This window comes from Tripterygium wilfordii, chromosome 2 (assembly GCF_013401445.1).
Source record: "Tripterygium wilfordii isolate XIE 37 chromosome 2, ASM1340144v1, whole genome shotgun sequence".
Taxonomy (NCBI): Eukaryota; Viridiplantae; Streptophyta; class Magnoliopsida; order Celastrales; family Celastraceae; genus Tripterygium; species Tripterygium wilfordii.
This window is the reverse complement of record NC_052233.1, coordinates 10,697,665-10,716,970: the sequence shown is the minus strand read 5'-3', so window position 1 is coordinate 10,716,970 and position 19,306 is coordinate 10,697,665. Positions and strand designations below refer to the sequence as shown.

General features: G+C 37.2%; 3 protein-coding genes and 1 long non-coding RNA gene across 19 annotated transcripts; 2 read left to right on the top strand and 2 right to left on the bottom strand.

The window, feature by feature from the left end:
- Positions 1-383: 383 nt before the first annotated feature.
- On the bottom strand, positions 384-2,796 carry LOC119982232. Of its 2 annotated transcripts, none has more exons than XR_005464325.1 (4): positions 2,042-2,449; positions 1,818-1,884; positions 1,307-1,740; positions 384-533 (listed from the first exon to the last, which is right to left on the bottom strand). XR_005464325.1 is itself a non-coding variant. In XM_038825501.1 (4 exons), the coding sequence occupies exons 1-4, from the start codon at positions 2,759-2,761 to the stop codon at positions 1,666-1,668; spliced, it is 333 nt and encodes a 110-aa protein (XP_038681429.1). In that variant the 5' UTR covers positions 2,762-2,796; the 3' UTR covers positions 1,598-1,665. The 2 variants fall into 2 exon arrangements, 1 of the variants encoding a protein (XP_038681429.1); XM_038825501.1 differs by lacking the exon at positions 384-533 and adding an exon at positions 2,731-2,796 and having other exon boundaries at positions 1,598-1,740; positions 2,042-2,201.
- A 20-nt stretch (positions 2,797-2,816) lies between these two features.
- On the top strand, positions 2,817-8,850 carry LOC119982200. Of its 14 annotated transcripts, none has more exons than XR_005464317.1 (6): positions 2,817-3,484; positions 3,764-4,256; positions 4,926-5,027; positions 5,186-7,498; positions 7,602-8,222; positions 8,308-8,850. It is a non-coding gene; the product is annotated as an uncharacterized LOC119982200 (long non-coding RNA). The 14 variants fall into 14 exon arrangements; XR_005464324.1 differs by having other exon boundaries at positions 3,764-4,762; positions 6,519-7,498; XR_005464313.1 differs by having other exon boundaries at positions 3,764-4,762.
- Positions 8,851-9,606: 756 nt separating this feature from the next.
- LOC119981475 (auxin-responsive protein IAA32) lies at positions 9,607-11,944 on the bottom strand. 2 transcript variants are annotated; one of them, XM_038824619.1, is made up of 5 exons: positions 11,821-11,944; positions 10,502-11,090; positions 10,162-10,410; positions 9,969-10,077; positions 9,607-9,872 (listed from the first exon to the last, which is right to left on the bottom strand). In XM_038824619.1, exons 2-5 carry the CDS (start codon positions 10,644-10,646, stop codon positions 9,809-9,811), a joined length of 567 nt encoding a protein of 188 aa, XP_038680547.1. In that variant the 5' UTR covers positions 10,647-11,090; positions 11,821-11,944; the 3' UTR covers positions 9,607-9,808. The 2 variants fall into 2 exon arrangements, with proteins under 2 accessions (XP_038680547.1, XP_038680537.1); XM_038824609.1 differs by lacking the exon at positions 11,821-11,944 and having other exon boundaries at positions 10,502-11,746.
- Positions 11,945-12,359: 415 nt separating this feature from the next.
- Positions 12,360-17,875, top strand: LOC120016688 (elongator complex protein 2). Its single transcript, XM_038869594.1, has 10 exons — positions 12,360-12,569; positions 12,642-12,729; positions 13,004-13,089; positions 13,410-13,563; positions 13,826-13,986; positions 14,066-14,734; positions 15,153-15,474; positions 15,687-15,904; positions 16,420-16,597; positions 17,158-17,875. The coding sequence occupies exons 1-10, from the start codon at positions 12,420-12,422 to the stop codon at positions 17,643-17,645; spliced, it is 2,514 nt and encodes an 837-aa protein (XP_038725522.1). The 5' UTR covers positions 12,360-12,419; the 3' UTR covers positions 17,646-17,875.
- The last annotated feature ends 1,431 nt before the right edge of the window (positions 17,876-19,306 follow it).

Here is a 19,306-nt window from a genome sequence, read left to right as displayed (position 1 = left end):
ACTGTTTTAAGTTTTCACCTTATGACCGTTCATACGCTTCAGCAGTACTTATACCCAACTACGCCAACACAATTTAAGCATAATTTTTGTCACCCCTCATTTAAGACATTTGCACATTGAAGACATTTCCAAACAACCAATCCCCTATTTCAGGGCGATCTCCGTTTTAGCTAGGGTCAGGGATCTCTGATTAGTGAAATGAGCCCATCCCTCTGGCCACAGATTAGCTAATTTTCAGACTCATGATTTCAATTGAAAAACAGAAAGTTGCAACTATAAAGAAAAAAAACATGATGCACTAAAAGCAAATACTGTTTTACAAGTACTTCTAGATTCATGGAAAAAAGGGACATCTGCATGGGAACAAATTTAAAAAGAAAGATGGGGAAGAAATGATCCAGTAATAACCTCACCTGCAGGCCTGTTAGGTGGATCATGACTCAACTGGAACCTTTGGTAGTTCTGGAGTATTTTACACATTTCAACCAGACGAAGCCAGCGGTATTGTGCTTCTTGCAAGAACTGATCTAGGTCTGAAAAATTGCACAATTAGAATAAATTCAACAAGACATTCCAGATATTAAATTGTGTGGCAACATTAGACTCTATGATTATCACAAATAGAATGCAAGCTATGTCGTCCATGAACTACGAATGCCTTCATGAGTTTTAAGGTTGACAGTGCTTAAGCATGCCTGATTTTGCTTTTTGCTAGTACAAGTAACCATGATTTCTTACTCACAGTAAACTGAGAAAGGAAAATTTAAGTATAGGTAAACTCCACCTCGATGTTAAGATAAAATAGGGTAGTAATGGAACTATATTGATCTACCAATGCAGGGCCTTACAAAGATTACATCCAATAAATCCACGAAAAAAAAAAGACACTTAACTTGAAGCTTTATATGAGACGAAACAAGAAAACTTGGCGTAAGGACAACATAATGAAGCCTCAATATGACACGTTATTTTATAGCTCACGAAAAACGTGTGATGGAAGTTCCATTTATCATAAAAAGTTTAGTAATTCAAAATCCCTTGCCTCTTAAGACTATTTAGACCAACTCGTCTGTTTTACGCCAGAGTAATTAGAAACTCTCCATTCCATAAGAAATCACTTTGAATACCAAAGAGTTTGCCAGAACTTGAACTAAATATGAAATAGAATTATCACCATGATTAAAAAATATTTTTGAAAAAAGCCAATCATTGGTTGGCACTAAATAAATCTAGTTTCAAACCATACAACCCCATATCATAAGAAAAAAATATTGAACAAACCTATTTTTTTGGAACTAAACATTACCTATTTATTTGCACAATAGATAAACTATCAATTGTTGCACAGTAGGACTTGTTCCCATTGATGCTAGTACTCTTTTGCAACAGGTTCTCAGGAATGCTCCATGTTCAGTTGTGAAAGAGACTTGAGAGTTGAGATAGTGATGCACAACATTGCTTAAAATAAAGGCCAAGATGAACCCTTAAATCATTCCTCCATTGGAGACTGTCTTCGTGGAAATATCTTGACATTGAATTAACTCTCCGTTGGATGTAGTAGCATTATTGTTTGCGTCCATTCTCTCGTTCTGTTTTGTTTTTTTTGGTCTTCATTTAGTTTGATCTTTCTTCCTCCATAATGCAGAAGGGAATGTACAATTTTCTTCAGCTATTGTTCTTCAATAGTGGCAGTGATTTTGTGAATGATTGCTTAATATGAGGAGAAAATGGAGGAGCAAGCTGAGGAGATCATTACAACAAAATATATAAAAGCATTAGACGCACGTATAATGCAACTGAGTGATTGAGAATGGTACCATAGTTCTCTTGCTGTCTAGGTTTAGATCCCAACACAGAGACTCTAATCGATATGCCTGCCAACTCCTGCACCCGACTAAACTAATTAATGAGCAAATTACACATTCTATAAACAATTTTTTTTAAAAAAGGGTTTAGAACATAATGTTATGACAATAGGAGAGTCAAAAATGATATGGCATGACAAATTTCATATGTTATGACAGTAGATAAACCTTTTCACCTTGAAAGCAGCAGCATATGCAGCCTGTAAATTGTATATGCCTTCAAATGGCATGCAGTTAGTAAACAGCTTCCGCAAGACAATCCCAAAGCTATAAACATCAACCTTGTTATTGTGATGCTTCTTCTCTCCCTTAACGCAATGTCACAGTGCTGTATAACTGCAGAGGCACATCCGATTTGTCAGAATAGGTGTTTTAACATTCACAGACTGTAACAATAGGAAACATAGTAATGGACTCAAACTAAAACGAATCTTGACATGCAAGTAAATAACAACCTGCACACTTCATGACCACAGTACATGCGAAGTAGCATAAAGGAACAAAATAGATTGAATTCTCATCACCAAAATAGACATGAACTTTTGAAGCATAAATACTTCATAAATCCTTTTAATTAAGAAAATAATACACAAAAGGATTTTATTTTCCAGTGGTCATGAAGGGTTGCAAAAGGATCATGTATATAAACTGTAACAATTTCAAAACAAAATCTAGGATAAACACCTTTAATTGGTGCATTTAACAAATAAATACTTTTATTTCCCAACAACATGTACAAAGTTAATGATGGTACCACAGGTGGCAGAAGATTTAGACCAAAACTATATCAATAAGCATGTTCGGGAAAAGTTAAGTAGGAATGGCGGGCAAGGGGGAGGGGGTGAGGGAAATAGAGAGCATTAACCTTTATAACCGACATAGAATGGATTCAGCATTGTATTAGTTTTGTTTCAAGAGTTTAATGAAATAGGGGATTAGTTTTATCACCTCGTGGCGAGTTAGTTTGGTTTTTCATACTCGCGCGTTTGGTCCGGTAATGAGAGAGGCAAAATAAATTGTGCCCATTAGATGTGGAAATGAGATGTGGACCGTTTGATCAGGAAGGATATTTTGGAGAGAGTAAATGCTGTGTAAAGCAGTCTTGCGTGCAAGCATCATTTGGCGTGTTGATCCTTCTCTCATTTAGAGCTTCTATGTAGTTGGTGTTTCTCCCTCCTAATCTCTTTGCAATCTACCTGCTTTCATCTTCTCTGTCGATCAAGAACCCGAACAAAGTTGGATTCAATGTGGACCGTTTGATCAGGAAGGATATTTTGGAGAGAGTAAATGCTGTGTAGAGCAGTATTGCGTGCAAGCATCATTTGGTGTGTTGATCCTTCTCTCCCTTATAGCTTCTATGTAGTTGGTGTTTCTCCCTCCTAATCTCTTCGCAATCTACCTGCTTTCATCTTCTTTGTCCATCAAGAACCCGAACAAAGTTTGATTCAAGTACAAAAACAGCACCGCCCTCCTTAATTACAGAGGGGAGCAAGTCGGAGAAGTTCTGATTCCCGCCGACAAGATCTTGGCAGGCGAGACTATGGCTGTGAACTTGACCCTCACGATCATAGCGGATAAATTGTTCTCCAATTGACAAGTTTATTCGGATGTGATTGGCGGTGAGTTGCCTCTGTTCACTTTTACTCGGATCTCCGGTGAGTTCAGTATTATTGGTGTTAAGCTCAAAGTGGTTTCCACCGCCATTTGGGATTTAACTGTCTTTATTTCCGATAGAATGATTGGTGATCAACACTTCAAATGTAAAACAAAATTATAGTTCTATTTTTGGTTCTTATGTACTTGATTATGCTATTGCTGTCAATTTTCCATGTAATTATTTGTCTGATTATAAACTCATATTGATAAATTTTACTTCTTCCATCAAATTTTTTACTAAGGCTATGAACTTGACCCTCAAGATCATAGCGGATAAATTGTTCTCCAATTGGCAAGTTTATTAGGATGTGATTGGCGGTGAGTTGCCTCTGTTCACTTTTACTCGGATCTCCGGTGAGGTCAGTGTTATTAGTATTAAGCTCAAAGTGGTTTCCACCGTCATTTGTGATTTAACTGTCTTTATTTCTAATAGAACGGTTGGTGATCAACACTGCAAATGTAAAACAAAATTATAGTTCCATTTTTTGTTCTTATGTACTTGATTATGCTATTGCTGTCAATTTTCCATGTAATTATTTGTCTGATTATAAACTCATATTGATAAATTTTACTTCTTCCATCAAATTTTTTGGGTATATGTAACAACTACTGTGGAATTCCTCGTATGCATACGGAATTCACATCTCCTTGATTGTGATGGTTATTTATTGTTTTGTGCTCTCTGTAGTACAGAGTACCGTGTGACATTCTTTGTGGAGCAGAGTACTGTGAAGGGTATTCTTCCTTCATACTTACATTGCTTTCATGATTTTAGATTATTACTTTATTTTTCTTATCTTTGTCTTTTCATTCAGGTTTTTTTACTTTGTTTACGTCCGTTTTAATGTGGTGTTTTCTTTGACGGGCCGTTTCCATATATAGATTTCTTGCCTTTGGTTATGGGTGATGGTGTTTATGTAAGTTGCATCTTTAGTTATTGGTGATGGTGTTTATGTAAGTTGCATCTCATATTTTTTGTACTTTTTTGGGGTTAGGTATGAAATATCATGTACGTTCTGTTTTGGATTATTTTTTATACATGTATATCCAGGTTTTAATTTTTTTTTTAACTCAAATAATTGTTGTTTCTCTTCATACTTACATTGCTTTCTTCATTTTTTTTACTATTACTTTATTATTTTTCATCTTTGTTTTTATGTCCGTTCTAATGGGGTGTTTTATTAGACGGGCCGTTTCCGTAAATAGATTTCGTGCCTTTGGTTATTGGTGATGGTGTTTATGTAAGTTCCATCTCATATTTTTTGTACGTTATTTAATATCCATGTTTAAATTGTGTTTTTCTTTTTTTTTTAATCAGTTTCTTTGTTGTTTATCTTAATACTTACATTCTTTCATCATTTTTGATAATTACTTTATGTTTCTTATCTTTGTTTTTTCATACAGGTTTTTTTACCGTGTTTATGTCCGTTTTAATGGGGTGTTTTCTTAGACGGGCCGTTTCCGTTAATAGATTTCGTGCATTTGGTTATTGGTGATGGTGTTTATGTAAGTTGCATCTCATATTTTTTGTTCGTTATTTAATATCCATGTTTTAATTGTGTTTTTCTTTTTTACCAGTTTCTTTGTTGTTTATCTTCATACTTACATTCCTTCATCATTTTAGATAATTACTTAATCTTTCTTATCTTTGTTTTCTCATCCAGGTTTTTCTACCGTGTTTGTGTTTATGTCCGTTTTAATGGGGTGTTTTCTTAGACGGGCCGTTTCCGTGAATAGATTTCGCGCCTTTGGTTATTGGTGATGGTGTTTATATAAGTTGCATCTCAATCTTTTTGTACGTTATTTAATATCCATGTTTTAATTGTGTTTTTATTTTTTTACCAGTTTCTTTGTTGTTTATCTTCGTACTTACATTCTTTCATCATTTTTTATAATTACTTTATGTATGTATTGTCATCGGTCATTATGCACCATAATTTTATAATTCTTCAAAAATAAGAAGTTGGGTTGTGGGATATTTCTGCCTGATGTTTGTAGTTAATTTTCTGAATTATTTGGGAGTTCATGCGTTTGTGGTTATATTTTGTTGTCTTTCAATACAACCATTATCTGAGTTGGTCATGCTATTGGGGTTGGTGTCTTCAATTATGTCGAGTACCTTGGAGGTTCATCTTCTACGTCTTTCCTCTTTTTTCTTGGTTCTATTTGTGGTTGATTTAATTGCCTTATTGATACTTTTGGTTTTCCCTTAATTTGTTTTACTTATGAGTCTTGGTATGGTTTGAAAGGTTTTGTTGTCATTAACTCTAGGGCTCCTTATATGTAGGTGTTACCTTTGTTGACAGTCTTTTAAAGCTTGGTGTCTGCAGTTCTGTGGGATACCTGGCAGGGTAGTTTACTGGGGCTTTATATGTGTTCTCATACAACTATTTTTACAGGGTTTTGCTATTTTCTTCTCACTGGTGTTGCTTTAATATTTTTTTTTGTGGTATATGATTTATTTGGACTATTGGTTGACCTCTTTCCTCTGCTTTTTATGTAGAATCTCCTCCTGGTTTTGTTAATTATTATCCAGGTTATTTTTGTTTATGTCTATGTATGTATTGTTAGTGTCATTCTGAGATAGGCTGCGGCCGTGGTTCGATTTTTTTAGTCTGGTTACTTTTTATGGTGTTGGGTTCTATATGCTTTAGATGGGCAACTTTTGTTTGGCGAGAAGAGACTGTGGTATGTGGGACTATGTCATTGCCATTATCGTGCATAGGGATTGAGAACTATTATTTCCAACGGAGTATTTATTAAGTCAAATCAAAGAAGGCTTTTATGTTCTTTGCTCATGAACTGGACCTAAAGTTTTAAGGAGCACAAGACATGGAATTTCATTGAAAGAGAGTTATCATCATCATTTTACTGGATAGTTGAGCAAAAGATTTTTACTTGAAAATTTTAGTGCTGGTGATTCTAAATATTATATTTCGATCGAGTTATGGGAGTTGATCTGGATGGGATGTGTTGATAAATCAATGAATTGGACAGATGGAGCAAAGATGGAAAGAAAAGTGGTATTTATTCAGCTTAAGAGACAGGAAGCACCCAACTGGGTTAAAAAAAAAAGGAGCCACTAGAGCTACTAGAATGCCACAGGGAAAGACAGAGAGGTTTACAGTGCTTCAACAGGTGCTTTACTTTGCATGAAGAATTTTTGGGTATGATCAACATCTTTCTTACATCAATTTCTTGGTTATTTCTTTTTAGTTACCATCTAATTCTATAATTTTGTTGTTGCTATCATTGCAGAGTATGTTTGATTCTAATTAGAAAACCCAAGATTGGTCTGAATCAGTGTTGGTTATTGGTTTGTAGATTGAATTTCGAGAATTGTCTTAAATCACTTTACATGATTAGATAGATATGACTTTCTTTCTATTTGATTTGAAATTTTCGTTCTAGATTTAGAGTCATGTTTAATTTTGCGGGGTTTATATCTAGACAAGGGGATATTGAGATACAGTTCGTGAAAGTTGAGAAATTCAATAGGAATTTAGTTTCAGATGGCTGCAACAATGGAAACTGGCAGTATATGGGCTTTGGATTAGAAGTTTGATTAGTCCATGGATGAGGAGGCTGGCAGTCTCAAGAATATGTACAGAGAAAATGTACTTTTTTATTTTTTGTTTATGTCATTTTGTTTATTAGTGAGTGAATATGGTTGTACCTTTCGAAGTAGTACAACAACATCTTCCTTTACTATTGTAATTGACCTACAACTTAAAATTCCGATTGATATAGCTGTGAATTTATTGGTTATACTATGTCTTATGCATTCTGTTTTGCTATTAATTATGATGCCTGAGTGTCAGTCTGTAGACTGATGTCTATTTGACAATGAATATAGGCCGTTGACAGTTACAATCAATTGTAGAAGAGTTATTCTATCTAATTGAGTCATACCGATGGGGAGATGCATGGTCTTGATATACAACGACCATGACCTTTACTAATTACACACTAACGAGGTATGACATAGTTATGATGCTGTTTTTTATTCCCATTTCTTGGCTAAATTTGTTTCCCTTCGATTTGAAATGCCCATTTTTATTCCTCTACTTTCTTTGGCAGATAATGTTATGTGAAGTGAGCTTCTCGATCTGTTTAGACATGGTCTGGTATGTCATTTAAATACTTTAGTTGGGAATTTGATTTATGATTTATGTGCATAGTTTTAGTTTTGGACTTTCAAGGATTGAATTGGATTAGATTTTCAAAAGTTGCATTTCATTTGTTGAGGTGGTGCATTTCATTTCATGACCTAGCATTGAAAAAAATTGTAAACCCAAGATGTATGTGGCATTAATATATGTTCAACCCAAGATGTATATGGCGAGGTGGTTCCAGGCATTGATAACAATGTCTTGGGAGAATGAGATAGAGATTCGCCTGTTCGATATGGAGGAGAATACGACGTCTCTGTCTGTGGTGTACAAACTTGGTTTTGAGTTTTCGATCCTTCTAAATGGGTGGGATTGTGTCAGTGAAATGAAATTTGGATGCTATTTCTTTCTGAGTGAATAGACACTGATTTTCATGTTGGTGGTACTATTTTGATTCTTCTATCTGGGTTTGTATTCATCTTCGTTTACACTATTTAGATTCCCCTGTGAAATGCTGAATTTTAATATCTATTTGTTAATTTTTCCCCTTTTTTCATTGTAGCTTTTGATCATAGATTGGAAGCTTGTGGTGAGTGATTTTTTTGTCTGTCTATTGTCATTGTGTGTCTATTGTCATTGTGACTGTTTTGGTGTTTTTCCTTTTAATTTTTTAGTTTTTGACTTTTCCGTATGGGGTGTGGGATTGGAATAAATTTGTCGACATGAAAACTTACTCCCCTAAGGTCAGTCCTAGGGGGTGCTGCCTCAAAGTGATGTTGGTACATTCAATGTTGAGGACAGAAGCGAAACCATGGAGATCGTTACTTCTCCAAGGAAAGAAGTTGAGAATAATATGGGGATGATGAACAAGAAGACCGAAATTGATGGGGATAGAGACAGGATGTCAATTGGGAGGAGAACAGTAGTGGTGGATTTAACATATGGAAGTGGAGCGTAAATGGGATTGGAGCTATATGTTCATTTGATGTTTGCTGCTACTACCTTTTGTGTCAGTCGCCAGAGAAACAAACAACAGGAGCAGACCAGAAAATATTGACTTCCTGATTTAAGTGCTTTCTTAGCCAACTTCTAGACATGAATATTAGTAATCTATTCCATGGAAATTTTTATTAGTATCCTTATTAAGGGAATTGTATTGAAAAGTTGTGGAGGTGAATTTTGGATGGAAATTGATCTGCCTATGATTTTTGGATGCATATGACTTTTGGATGCAGACAAACTTTTGTCATATCACCGATCATTGCCTTCACAATGACATTATCCCGCAGCAAAGCGCGGGCTGTCAGCTAGTAATAATCAAATAAACAATGACTAGAAGATCAAATTACTTTTTTTTTTTACAATCATCACAGATGAAAAGAGAGGGGAGTAGAACTGTAAAAGAGTAGAAAAGTAGGATAAATTTTGCAAGACAACCTACCGTCCGTTTGTTTTTCTTTCTTATTCTTGTTTTACTTTCTAAAGATGACTGATTGTTGGCAATGATTTCCAACTGTCTGGTACCAAAAGGAAAAAGAGTGGATGCCCAATCAAGTGGCGTGAATGTAGGGGAAGTGGGGTATACCAATCAAAGACTCCTAATCTATGAGACTTGGATTGGTTGAAATTGACATGTATATATACCCAATTTTCTTTGGTTATGATGGCTAGTTATAGTGGTTCTTTCTCAATATAGAGAAACCAATGATGGATCATTTGAGTGAGAGTTTACTTGTTAAATTTCTTTGGTCCAAATCGTATGATTTGGTCCAAATCGTATGAATTCGGAAAATCATGACCTTAATTCTCATTGAAAAGTAATATTCTTGTGGGTATTGGGTTTTAATCCAATTTATCATATCGTCAGATGAGAAACTTCTATGGACGCGTGCATATCGACCCGAGAGAAAATTTACCACAAAACACAATTTCAAAAGTAAAAGTACTAGTTGCTTATGCAGCTTATATTTTTGACTGAAACAGAATTCTCTCTTATTGCAAATTCAGCTGAATGAACAACACTAATAAAGATCGTAATCTCTGCCCATTTTAGCTTTCATTTTCTCTGCATCTAAACTATTTAGGCTCATAGTTTTGCTTCTATCTAATACCAAATCTGAAACAGTACAGATAATGAGCTCCATTTAGGCAAATTGAATCTGATTCAGGGGAGAACTAAGATGAGCTAGCTTCAGTTTTTCGAGCAATCCATAGTCGAGTCACACGCTCTACAAACTCCCTGTCAGATACCAAAATGACAATCAGAATATGACTGTCTGCTCCACTATTACAAGAGAATTCATATGTGAAAGAAAATAACAATGAAAGAACATACTTCCATGGAACATCACCAACATTCTTCCAATTCTCCTCTCTGTCCTTATAAACCAATGAAAACTCGGAACCGGCATGGAACAACCTTAACCCTGATATAGATTGTGTTCCTGATCCAGTTTTTACCTTGACCATGTTAGTTAATTTTTAGCAAGAAAAAATCTAAAGCTGCTAAAATATTTAGTTCTACTTACCAAACATCTCTTCTAGTTGATGCACAAGGCTTGAGTAACTTCCATGATCAACCATGCAGACTTTCCTCCCAACTACAACCCCATCCATGTTGACTTTCACATAAGCCCACCTCTCCTTGCTCTGAACTCCTTCTGTCTCGTCGTTGCAATCGTCCGCTATGCTTCTTGGATATCCATTATTGAACTCTTTTTGCTGTGAATCATCCTGCGGCCAGTCTACCACTCCACCATATCCCTCCAGGCTTAACACTAAAACAAATACCAATTTCAGTTAAAACATAACAAAAATAAATGGCATCCCACAATGGTTTTAAGAACAGAAGGGGAATAAAGGGCATACACTGTCCCGATGAACGATAAACTTGAGGCTGCAGAGTTCTTAAACTAAGTCCAAGATCAATAAACCCATCTTCATTTTTGGTCTGGAAATGATAAGGGTGAAGAGTTGAAGGGTTTAAGTAATAGCCGGATGTGTGTGAATCCATTGGAAAAAACTACTAACAACTATTTTAGCGTCTCTGATGGCAATTAAGGTTAGGTAAATTGTGTATGTTGAGAAACCAATTTATAGCATCTCCTGCTCGCAGAAGAACCGAACATGTGGAAACTGGAAGTTTGGGAGACAAGAAACCCTCCCCCCATTTTCAATCATTGAGGGCCTGCTTATCTCAGTCTGCCACCAACAACATGCTAAGAAACAAACCAGAAGAACAAGGGATGGCCACTGTGATCCTAACAAAAGTGTGTTTGGATTCTGCAACCCATCGTTGCTACAAAAGATTCTAGCTTTTCAGGTTTCAATCCAAAAGTGAACAGAACCAACCAACCCTGTGGACTTGTCTTGATGTATCTAGTTAGTCTGTGATCTATTATTACAACCCAACTCTCATAATCTCCTTTGTTTAGTTTGTTCTTCACAGCATTGATATCTGGTCAAAACAAGATTATATGAGGAAGAGTTGATGCCACAAAAGTTCTAATCTTTTTCAGTTGAGAAAACCTTTCTCCATGACAAACAACACTACCACAGCTGCGACAAGAGCCCCACAACCCATTATTTCTGTGGATTTATGTGTTTACTGCTGCAGTTACACAAGGAAGCAAGGAATGGCCAAAGTGTACTGACAAAGTTGCCCTCGATTTTTGTAACCCTACATTGCTACAATGACTCAAACTTGCAAACAAGCCCTTGGTTGAACAGGAAGGACTTTGCATGTAAAGGACAGCCCACCCACTAAGATGTGGGTTCCAATCCTGCCCCCTCCCCATCCCTTGTATCAAAAGAAAAGGCTCAAACTTTTCCGTTTAAAATTCAATGGTCACCAAAACAAGCAAACAGCTTGCTTTTTAGCGCATTTACTCGCTATTTGCTAAGTGGGGATCATGGCATGTCCTATATTTGTACTTTTGAAAAGGTGCTGCTGTTCTTATGATAAATAATTTCGTTCTCCATTATTTCTCTATGGCCTATGTAAAGAGCTACGCACAACAATGGTAGTGTTTGTAGTTCCTTTCAGTTTTCACAACCCATTATTCTTTATGGGCAAAAAGATGAGAAGGACAAAAGATAAAGCACGGCTGCACAGATGTCTCGTGGATAAGGAATGTTAATAAGCATTGCAACATTTACACCACTTGTTTAGGAAGAAAAATGCATACCAATCGACCTCCAACCAAATCATAGTGAGCGTAACGCTGACCACCAGGTTCTCCAAATACTTGGTAGCTAACCAAATCCTCAGGAATCGCTTGAAATCCCTTCTGTTTTGGTTCGGTGGGTCTGTGTTCTTGCGACAGGCAGATGTTTAGATGGAGGGGGAAGGGGGTGGTGTGTATAATGAGCTGATGGGCTCAGCCCATAAATTGTTGGGCGCCAATCTTGGGCCTTAAGTTTTGTGTATTACGTTTAGTGGGTACAGGCCCAAAAACCGGACATCCAACTACTAGAAAGCCCACTTTTGGTTGCCACATCCCACAGGTAAACATGATCGCTTTGCAAGGAGTAGAATGGGTTGATCATTGATGGGCTCAGCCCTGAAAATGTTGGGCTCATATAATAAGATCTTCAGCAATGCCCTAATATTGTACTTCATGGGTACAGGCCAAAATTACTGGACATTCAAGATTTGGGCTGGGGATCATCTCCTAGCGGAAGAACAGGCCCATAGTCGCTTCTCTTTCACAACCTTTTTCGAAGTTCGCGTATTTGCTTAAACCAGTTCGGTCGCTCTGTTATCGGAACAATTGAAGTCACCATCATGTCTGACGATAGCGGTAACGATGAAGTTGAAGTGAAGAGAGTGTTCATTGGAGCAGGATGCAACAGAGTAGTGAATAACGTCTCATGGGGCGCCTGCGGATTGGTCTCTTTTGGTGCCCAAAACGCTGTTGCCATTTTCTGCCCTAAGGTCGCTTCTCAGTTCTCTCTCTTCTCTATAATTCTAGGTTGATAAACTAAACTTGTTTAGTTTTTTCCACAGAGTGCACAGATTTTAACTACGCTTCCGGGTCACAAGGCCTCTGTTAACTGCACCCAGTGGCTTCCAAGTAGCAAGTTTGCATTTAAAGGTACTTTTCATTGAGGCTCTAATCAGCTCGTGATGGTTTGGTGCTCTTTATTACCATAAATCATTTAACTTGATGTCTAAATTCGTTAGTCAATATTGGATTTTTTTTTTCGGTTTATTATGATTAGCAATACAAAGGGTTGGGGGGCTGCAATTCCGCCCAAAATCATGGTCTAAATGTGTTATCGAGTATTTTGGGTTCTCGTAATGTTAGAATATGGAAGTTCACACAGTTAACGTTTGGTGCCGTTTTTTCTTTTTATTCATTCTCACAGCTAAACAGATAGAGCGGCATTACCTGCTTTCTGGAGATGCTGATGGCTCCATTATTCTTTGGGAATTCTCTCTTGTTGACAAGAAGGTATTTGGTTCAGTTTTCATTCGTTAGTTGTGAAATTTTCAGTGATATGCCTTTGCCTTAAGAAGTTCTTAGCGCTCTGAATTTTTTTCTTAGACAAGTTAAGCGGATGTGCAAATTACTGGTTTTCGATGTTTCAGGCTTTTCAATCATTAATGCATGTCTATTCCCCATTAGAATTATCGCTCTTTTTTAGTCATAATTTTTGAATGCAATGCTTCTTATCTTGATATTTTTGGTTCTCAGAATACTTGGTTTGAACTAGCAATGTATTGGATATTCTTTCAGCATTTCTTCTTTTGTATTTTTTTTTTTGTTTGCAGTGGAGGCAGATGTTACAATTACCAAAATCACACAAAAAGGGTGTCACTTGCATTTCTGGAATAATGGTTTCTCAAGCTGATGCAATATTTGCATCCAGTTCTTCTGATGGTCTAGTTCATATATGGGAATTGGTCCTTCTATCTGCTCCTGGAGGTTAGGTGAAATTTACAAATGCTGTATATATTACTTAATTGTGTATAGATTGCTTTTTGTTATTTTTGCTATGATAAGATGGCCCAAATTTACCATTTGGGCAGCATCAATGCTTCTTCTATACCATTTGTGAATAGATTATTGTTTCTGTGTTTTTTGAAGTGTACATACAAAGTTCTTTTTCTGCTAATATCTTTATAAAACAAGTTGCTTTTACTGATGGTTAAAGAGGCTTTTTTTAAACCTTTTCCTTTTTAATTAGGTGATGTCAAGTTGTCATGTCTGGAGTCTCTCTCGGTTGGATCAAAGTCTATGGTGGCACTTTCATTAGCAGAGTTGCCTGGAAGTTTGGGGCATATAGTTCTTGCAATGGGGGGATTAGACAACAAGGTTCATCTTTACTGCGGGGAGAGGACAGGAAAGGTGTGTAGCTTATCTGCATATTTATTTACGTTTTCTGTAGCTTTAGTAATTTGGGTTTTGTTCGTGTTGATGCATCCAGTTTGTTCATGCTTGTGAGTTGAAAGGGCATACAGATTGGATACGAAGTTTGGACTTCTCACATCCTGTGTGCACTGATGGTGAAGCAGACATCATTCTGCTTGTAAGTTCGTCACAGGACAAAGGCATTCGTATATGGAAAATGGCCCCGAGAGGTTCTTTAGCCAACACCCAAGATGCAAAAGAAATAAGCCTAGCTTCTTATATCAAAGGTCCAGTGGTTGTGGCTGGCTCTTTCTCTTATCAAATATCCTTGGAGTCTCTTATAATTGGACATGAGGATTGGGTGTACTCAGTGGAGTGGCATCCCCCTTCATCTTCCCTTACAGAAGAGCTTGCTTGCCATCAGCCCTTGAGCATTTTGTCTGCATCAATGGACAAGACAATGATGATCTGGAAACCAGAAAAGACAACCGGTATTTGGATGAATGTAGTCACTGTTGGGGAACTAAGCCATTGTGCTTTAGGGTTTTATGGTGGCCACTGGAGCCCGGATGGAGATTCCATTTTAGCGCATGGATACGGAGGATCTTTCCATTTGTGGAGAAATGTTGTTACCGACAAAGATAACTGGCAACCACAAAAAGTTCCATCTGGGCACTTTGCTGCAGTGACAGATCTTGGATGGGCGAGATCTGGTGATTACATGTTGTCAGTCAGCCGTGACCAGGTGATATGTTGCCACATTTCGGACTTCAGAAACAATTGCATGAACCTGTTTTTTTGTTCCTGAAATACAATATCTACATGCTTATAGTCTGACTACACCACAAGTGAACATTGGCCTTTGTTGATATATGATTTTTTTTCCATTCAAAAAAAAAGTGAACATTGGCCTTTTTAGAGTTACAATCGAGCATGTGGCCTAGTCGTATAAAGTTGTAGGGGTGCAAGTTAGAGGTCATCCTGTATGTCCTCAACCCCGCCCACTACGGCACTACGGGTGCCTTGTGCACAAAGTTGTTTAGCTACCTTTTACCTTTGCTAGCTGCATTTTCTAGGTTTTTTTTTTATTTGACGAATGTGAATTTCTTTTGCACATGACTAAGAAAGTTACGAAATATGTGAATAACTATCCTTCACTGCAGACAACTCGTATTTTTGCTTCATGGAAAAATGAAGCTTCACCTGCAGATGAGGGTTTCTGGCATGAGATTGCTCGGCCTCAAGTTCATGGTCATGATATTAATTGTGCGACCATCATCAAAGGAAAGGGGAACCATCGTATTGTCAGTGGAGCAGATGAGAAAGTAGCTAGAGTATTCGAAGCTTCTCTGTCTTTTCTTAAGACACTGAATCATGCCACTTCTCAGAGGTGTGGTTTTCCAGAAGACCTCCAAGTAGATGTTCAGATTTTGGGTGCAAATATGTCTGCTCTTGGGCTGTCACAAAAGCCTATATATGTGAATGGTATTGATGACTTTCTCTCTCTCCCTCTCTCTCTCCAACCATGCGTGTAGATAATACAAGTATTATGTTTGTTGTGAGTTGTATTGCAACTTCTCAACTGATCTTGCAGTTCGCTGTGTGTGTAGTTTATGCATGATTTCTATCTATATTAGTTTATATGAAAGAGTTCGTAAATTATACATTATTTATATAAGTTTACTTATTTTTTCCAGCTGCGCATGAGAGCCCTGATAGAAATGGAAATGTTGGTATGGACACCATTGAAAGTATTCCTGATGCAGTTCCAGTTGTATTAACTGAGCCTCCTATTGAAGACATACTGTCATGGCATACGCTATGGCCAGAGTCACATAAACTTTATGGTCATGGAAATGAATTGTTTTCTTTATGCAGTGACCATGAGGGAAAGCTTGTCGTTTCATCGTGCAAGGTATTACCTCCATCTTATTTTACTGATGTCACGGGTACTCTCAGAACTTGGCCTAACTGTAAGTAAGATGCTCTTAGGATTAAGTGCATGTGAATAGGAGGTCGTGACATTCCTTTTTTTATATGAAGACAACATTTCCCGCAGTGATCTGCTGCTCAAATTAAAATACTGGGTAGATTAAAGTTGGTAGGAAGTAATGTGCTTGTTTAACCATGAATAGAGAGTTCTGTAAGGAATTAAAGCACATATTTGTTTATGGATTAAGAAGATTATGACATTCCTGTTCCCCATTACATTTGAGAAGTTGTTTCCCAAGGAGTTTTCATGTGGAAAGTGGCATAAAAGTGTGCATGTTTAAACATAAATGGAGAGTTCATAAGCTTTTCCCGCCCTTCAATAATGTGGCATTCTCTCGGCCTGTATCATTAGTTTCTCAATTTGAGTTTCCATTCTGATGCACTTTGTGTGGTGTATGTAAGTTGAAACCTCTAATTAGTGCACCTTACATCTTTCAGGCTCAGTCAGCAGCAGTTGCAGAAATATGGTTATGGCAAGTGGGTTCATGGAAAGCAGTTGGTTGCCTGCAGTCTCATAGCTTAACAGTAACTCAGATGGAATTCTCTCATGATGATAATTTGCTCTTGGCTGTCTCAAGGGATCGCCAATTCTCAGTTTTCACAATCAAAAGAACAGGTATATCTTGGCCCCTCATACAGAAATGCTGGTCTTATCATTTTTGCGGCTTTCTTTGTGGTCTGTGGGTTAAACTGATTTTTATTAATAGAAATAATGGTTAAACACCCAAATACAGGGAAACTGTGAACCCTAAATAAAATAAATAAGAAGTTTCTTCTTATTGAAAATCATCTTGTAAAGTAGCTTCCCTAAACACCCAAATGCAAGTTCATGTAGCAAGCCATCCAAGAGAAACGGTTTTTCAGTATTAATCTTTTTCGTATTTTGAAATTCAATATTGCATTTCCCTAATAACTTGACCTTGTAGTAAATCCATTTTTCCTTTTGTTGGGGTTTCATTGATTTTACATGTCTAGTGACTGCCATCTCCTCCTTTCTTGAGGAAAGCATATATTGTTTTTCAGATTGCCTTTCTGTTTGAGGACCGTTCTAGGTGCAGCATTTAACTATTTGCAAGTGAAAGGGCACAATTGATTTGAAGTAACGCCTGGATTAATTTCGATGCTGCTATAATTTCACTCAATGAATTGTAATCATTCTTCTTGATGTCTATTTAGGTGATGAAATTAGCTACAACCTCTTGGCGAGACAAGAGGCGCACAAAAGAATTATATGGGCTTGTTCGTGGAACCCTTATGGTCATGAATTTGCAACTGGTTCAAGGGATAAAACAGTGAAGATTTGGGCAGTAGATAAAGAGAATACAGTTAAACAGATCTCGAGTCTCCCTCAGTTCAGCAGCAGCGTCACGGCCCTCTCTTGGGTTGGTGTTGATCGTCAGAGAAATCGTGGGCTTCTTGCAGTTGGAATGGAAACCGGACTCATTGAACTCTGGAACCTCTCTGTCACAAGAACAGACGACGGTAGTATAAAAGCACCAGCCCCTGCAGTGGCTGCGCGATTTGATCCATTTATTTGCCATGTTTCCACAGTCAACCGTTTGGCTTGGAGAAATGCTGAGAAGCATGAAGACAGCAGGAGCGTGCAACTCGCCTCTTGTGGTGCCGATCACTGCGTGAGATTATTTGAGATAATTGTTGATTAATCAGATAAAAATTAATGTTGTATCAACAGACATCTTAAATCCATATGACTGATGGTTACTAGTTTCATAGAACTGAAATTCTTGGGCAGTTTTCTATAGATGAATGTTCTTTGTTTGCCCAAACTCATTAAATCATTGGTTCTGCAATAGGTTTTTTCTTGTAAACTTCTTGCTTAGCGGGTGAGGATTTGATTGATTATAGGCCCTCTATGACCCTAATTTTCAACCTGGATTAAGGAATTCTGATTCTTTACTCAACTAAGATGTGATCTTTGGTGTGGTGTGGAAATTCTTGATGCTCTCTTGTCGTGTATTGTATTTAGTCAAGCATAAACTGTATTGATTTCTCATATTCAAAGCACGCCATGACTGCATATTATCATATTCTGTGATTCTCATGTGCACTACATGTGTTCCTAGTCAGCAATGTTTGAAGATGGAACGGTGAGCCTGAGGCTGTTGTCACTTGTCACGGGGTTTATCAAAGGGGTTTATCAAGGATGTTCAGTTTGTTTAGCAAGTTTAAAAAAAATTATGTGGATCCGACATTGATAAACAAACTAGACGTTCAAAAAATTGTGGGTTGAGGATCTCACATTGGTAACAAGATTAGACGTTTGTGATTAAAACTGTTTTGACTTCTACTGCAAGGGCTCTTAACCCGGTCAAAACCCAGTACGATTAATACATAATTTAGGCACTAATTAGTACGTTTCAGTGGTAATAAACACATGAGAATCAGTGACAAGATAAACAAACGTGCTTTTCTTGATCAGATTTGCTTATTGTACTTTGAATATTTTAATCTGTTTGTTTCTGTTTCTAACACAACTTTTCGTTTCAGAAGCTCAAAATCCAACAGGACCCTGACTCCAATCACATTGATTCGACAAATGTGATTAAATATTTTCCTACGAAACAAATAATTTGGGATCTGAATATCTCTGGACTCTGACACAAACACAAGCTTTTTAGTTTTCTCATGAAAACTAAAAAAAATTGCAATAATCATAAATGGGATTGCTACAGAAAGTACACTATGATATATGAATTAGATATTGTAAATCTTTGAAAGTGGCTTTGTACCTTAAATTCATACGTTAAGTGCCAAAAGAGACAAAAAGTCTTTAAAGATTAGTGTTAGGTCACTGAGTGCAAAAGATTCTATTCCTATAGCTTTGTTGACAACTACATGAGAGATGCAGAGTAAATAGAAGAAAAAGAGATACCAGGGCAAAGAATCCCACTAAACTTTCTGTATATCATGCCCAGTTGTACATTCTGTTGACATTGAAGGATGAGAATATGAACAAGGAGTCGAATGAAATTTCCAGAGGTGCTTACATAGTTGGGAGAGAGGGTGGGTGGGCAATGGCTTTTCTGGGTTGGGAGGAGTTGTGTTTTTTTCGCAGCCAGTAATGAGAAAGCACAATCGACTCCCCATTTTCCAGAATTCATGCTTAAACCTGACTCAAAATCCAGCCTCAACAAACTGAACAAAGTAAATAGGGATACAGAGATGTAGTTCACCCTCACGTGAAAGAGCTTCTTCTGAGAAATCTCCAATCTCCCAAGTAACAATGATCTCAACCCCAAACACATCTTTTGCAGATATGTAGGCTGCACAGATCAAATCCTTTTTCATGAACCCTATACCAAAA

Bases quoted from the DNA above. Each gene is read 5' to 3' on its own strand.
- LOC120016688 (XM_038869594.1), top strand. From the start codon at position 12,420: ATGTCTGACGATAGCGGTAACGATGAAGTTGAAGTGAAGAGAGTGTTC. The intron at 14,735-15,152 runs GTGATATGTTGC...CCTTCACTGCAG, and splicing joins TGTCAGTCAGCCGTGACCAG to ACAACTCGTATTTTTGCTTC. The intron at 15,905-16,419 runs GTATTACCTCCA...TACATCTTTCAG, and splicing joins TTGTCGTTTCATCGTGCAAG to GCTCAGTCAGCAGCAGTTGC.
- LOC119982232 (XM_038825501.1), bottom strand. From the start codon at position 2,761: ATGCTGAATCCATTCTATGTCGGTTATAAAG. The intron at 2,202-2,730 runs GTTAATGCTCTC...GTGCCTCTGCAG, and splicing joins ATTCTATGTCGGTTATAAAG to TTATACAGCACTGTGACATT. The intron at 1,741-1,817 runs GTACCATTCTCA...TGATCTCCTCAG, and splicing joins TAGACAGCAAGAGAACTATG to CTTGCTCCTCCATTTTCTCC.
- LOC119981475 (XM_038824619.1), bottom strand. From the start codon at position 10,646: ATGGATTCACACACATCCGGCTATTACTTAAACCCTTCAACTCTTCAC. The intron at 10,411-10,501 runs GTATGCCCTTTA...TATTTGTTTTAG, and splicing joins TTATCGTTCATCGGGACAGT to TGTTAAGCCTGGAGGGATAT. The intron at 9,873-9,968 runs GTATGTTCTTTC...GGTATCTGACAG, and splicing joins GTTGGTGATGTTCCATGGAA to GGAGTTTGTAGAGCGTGTGA.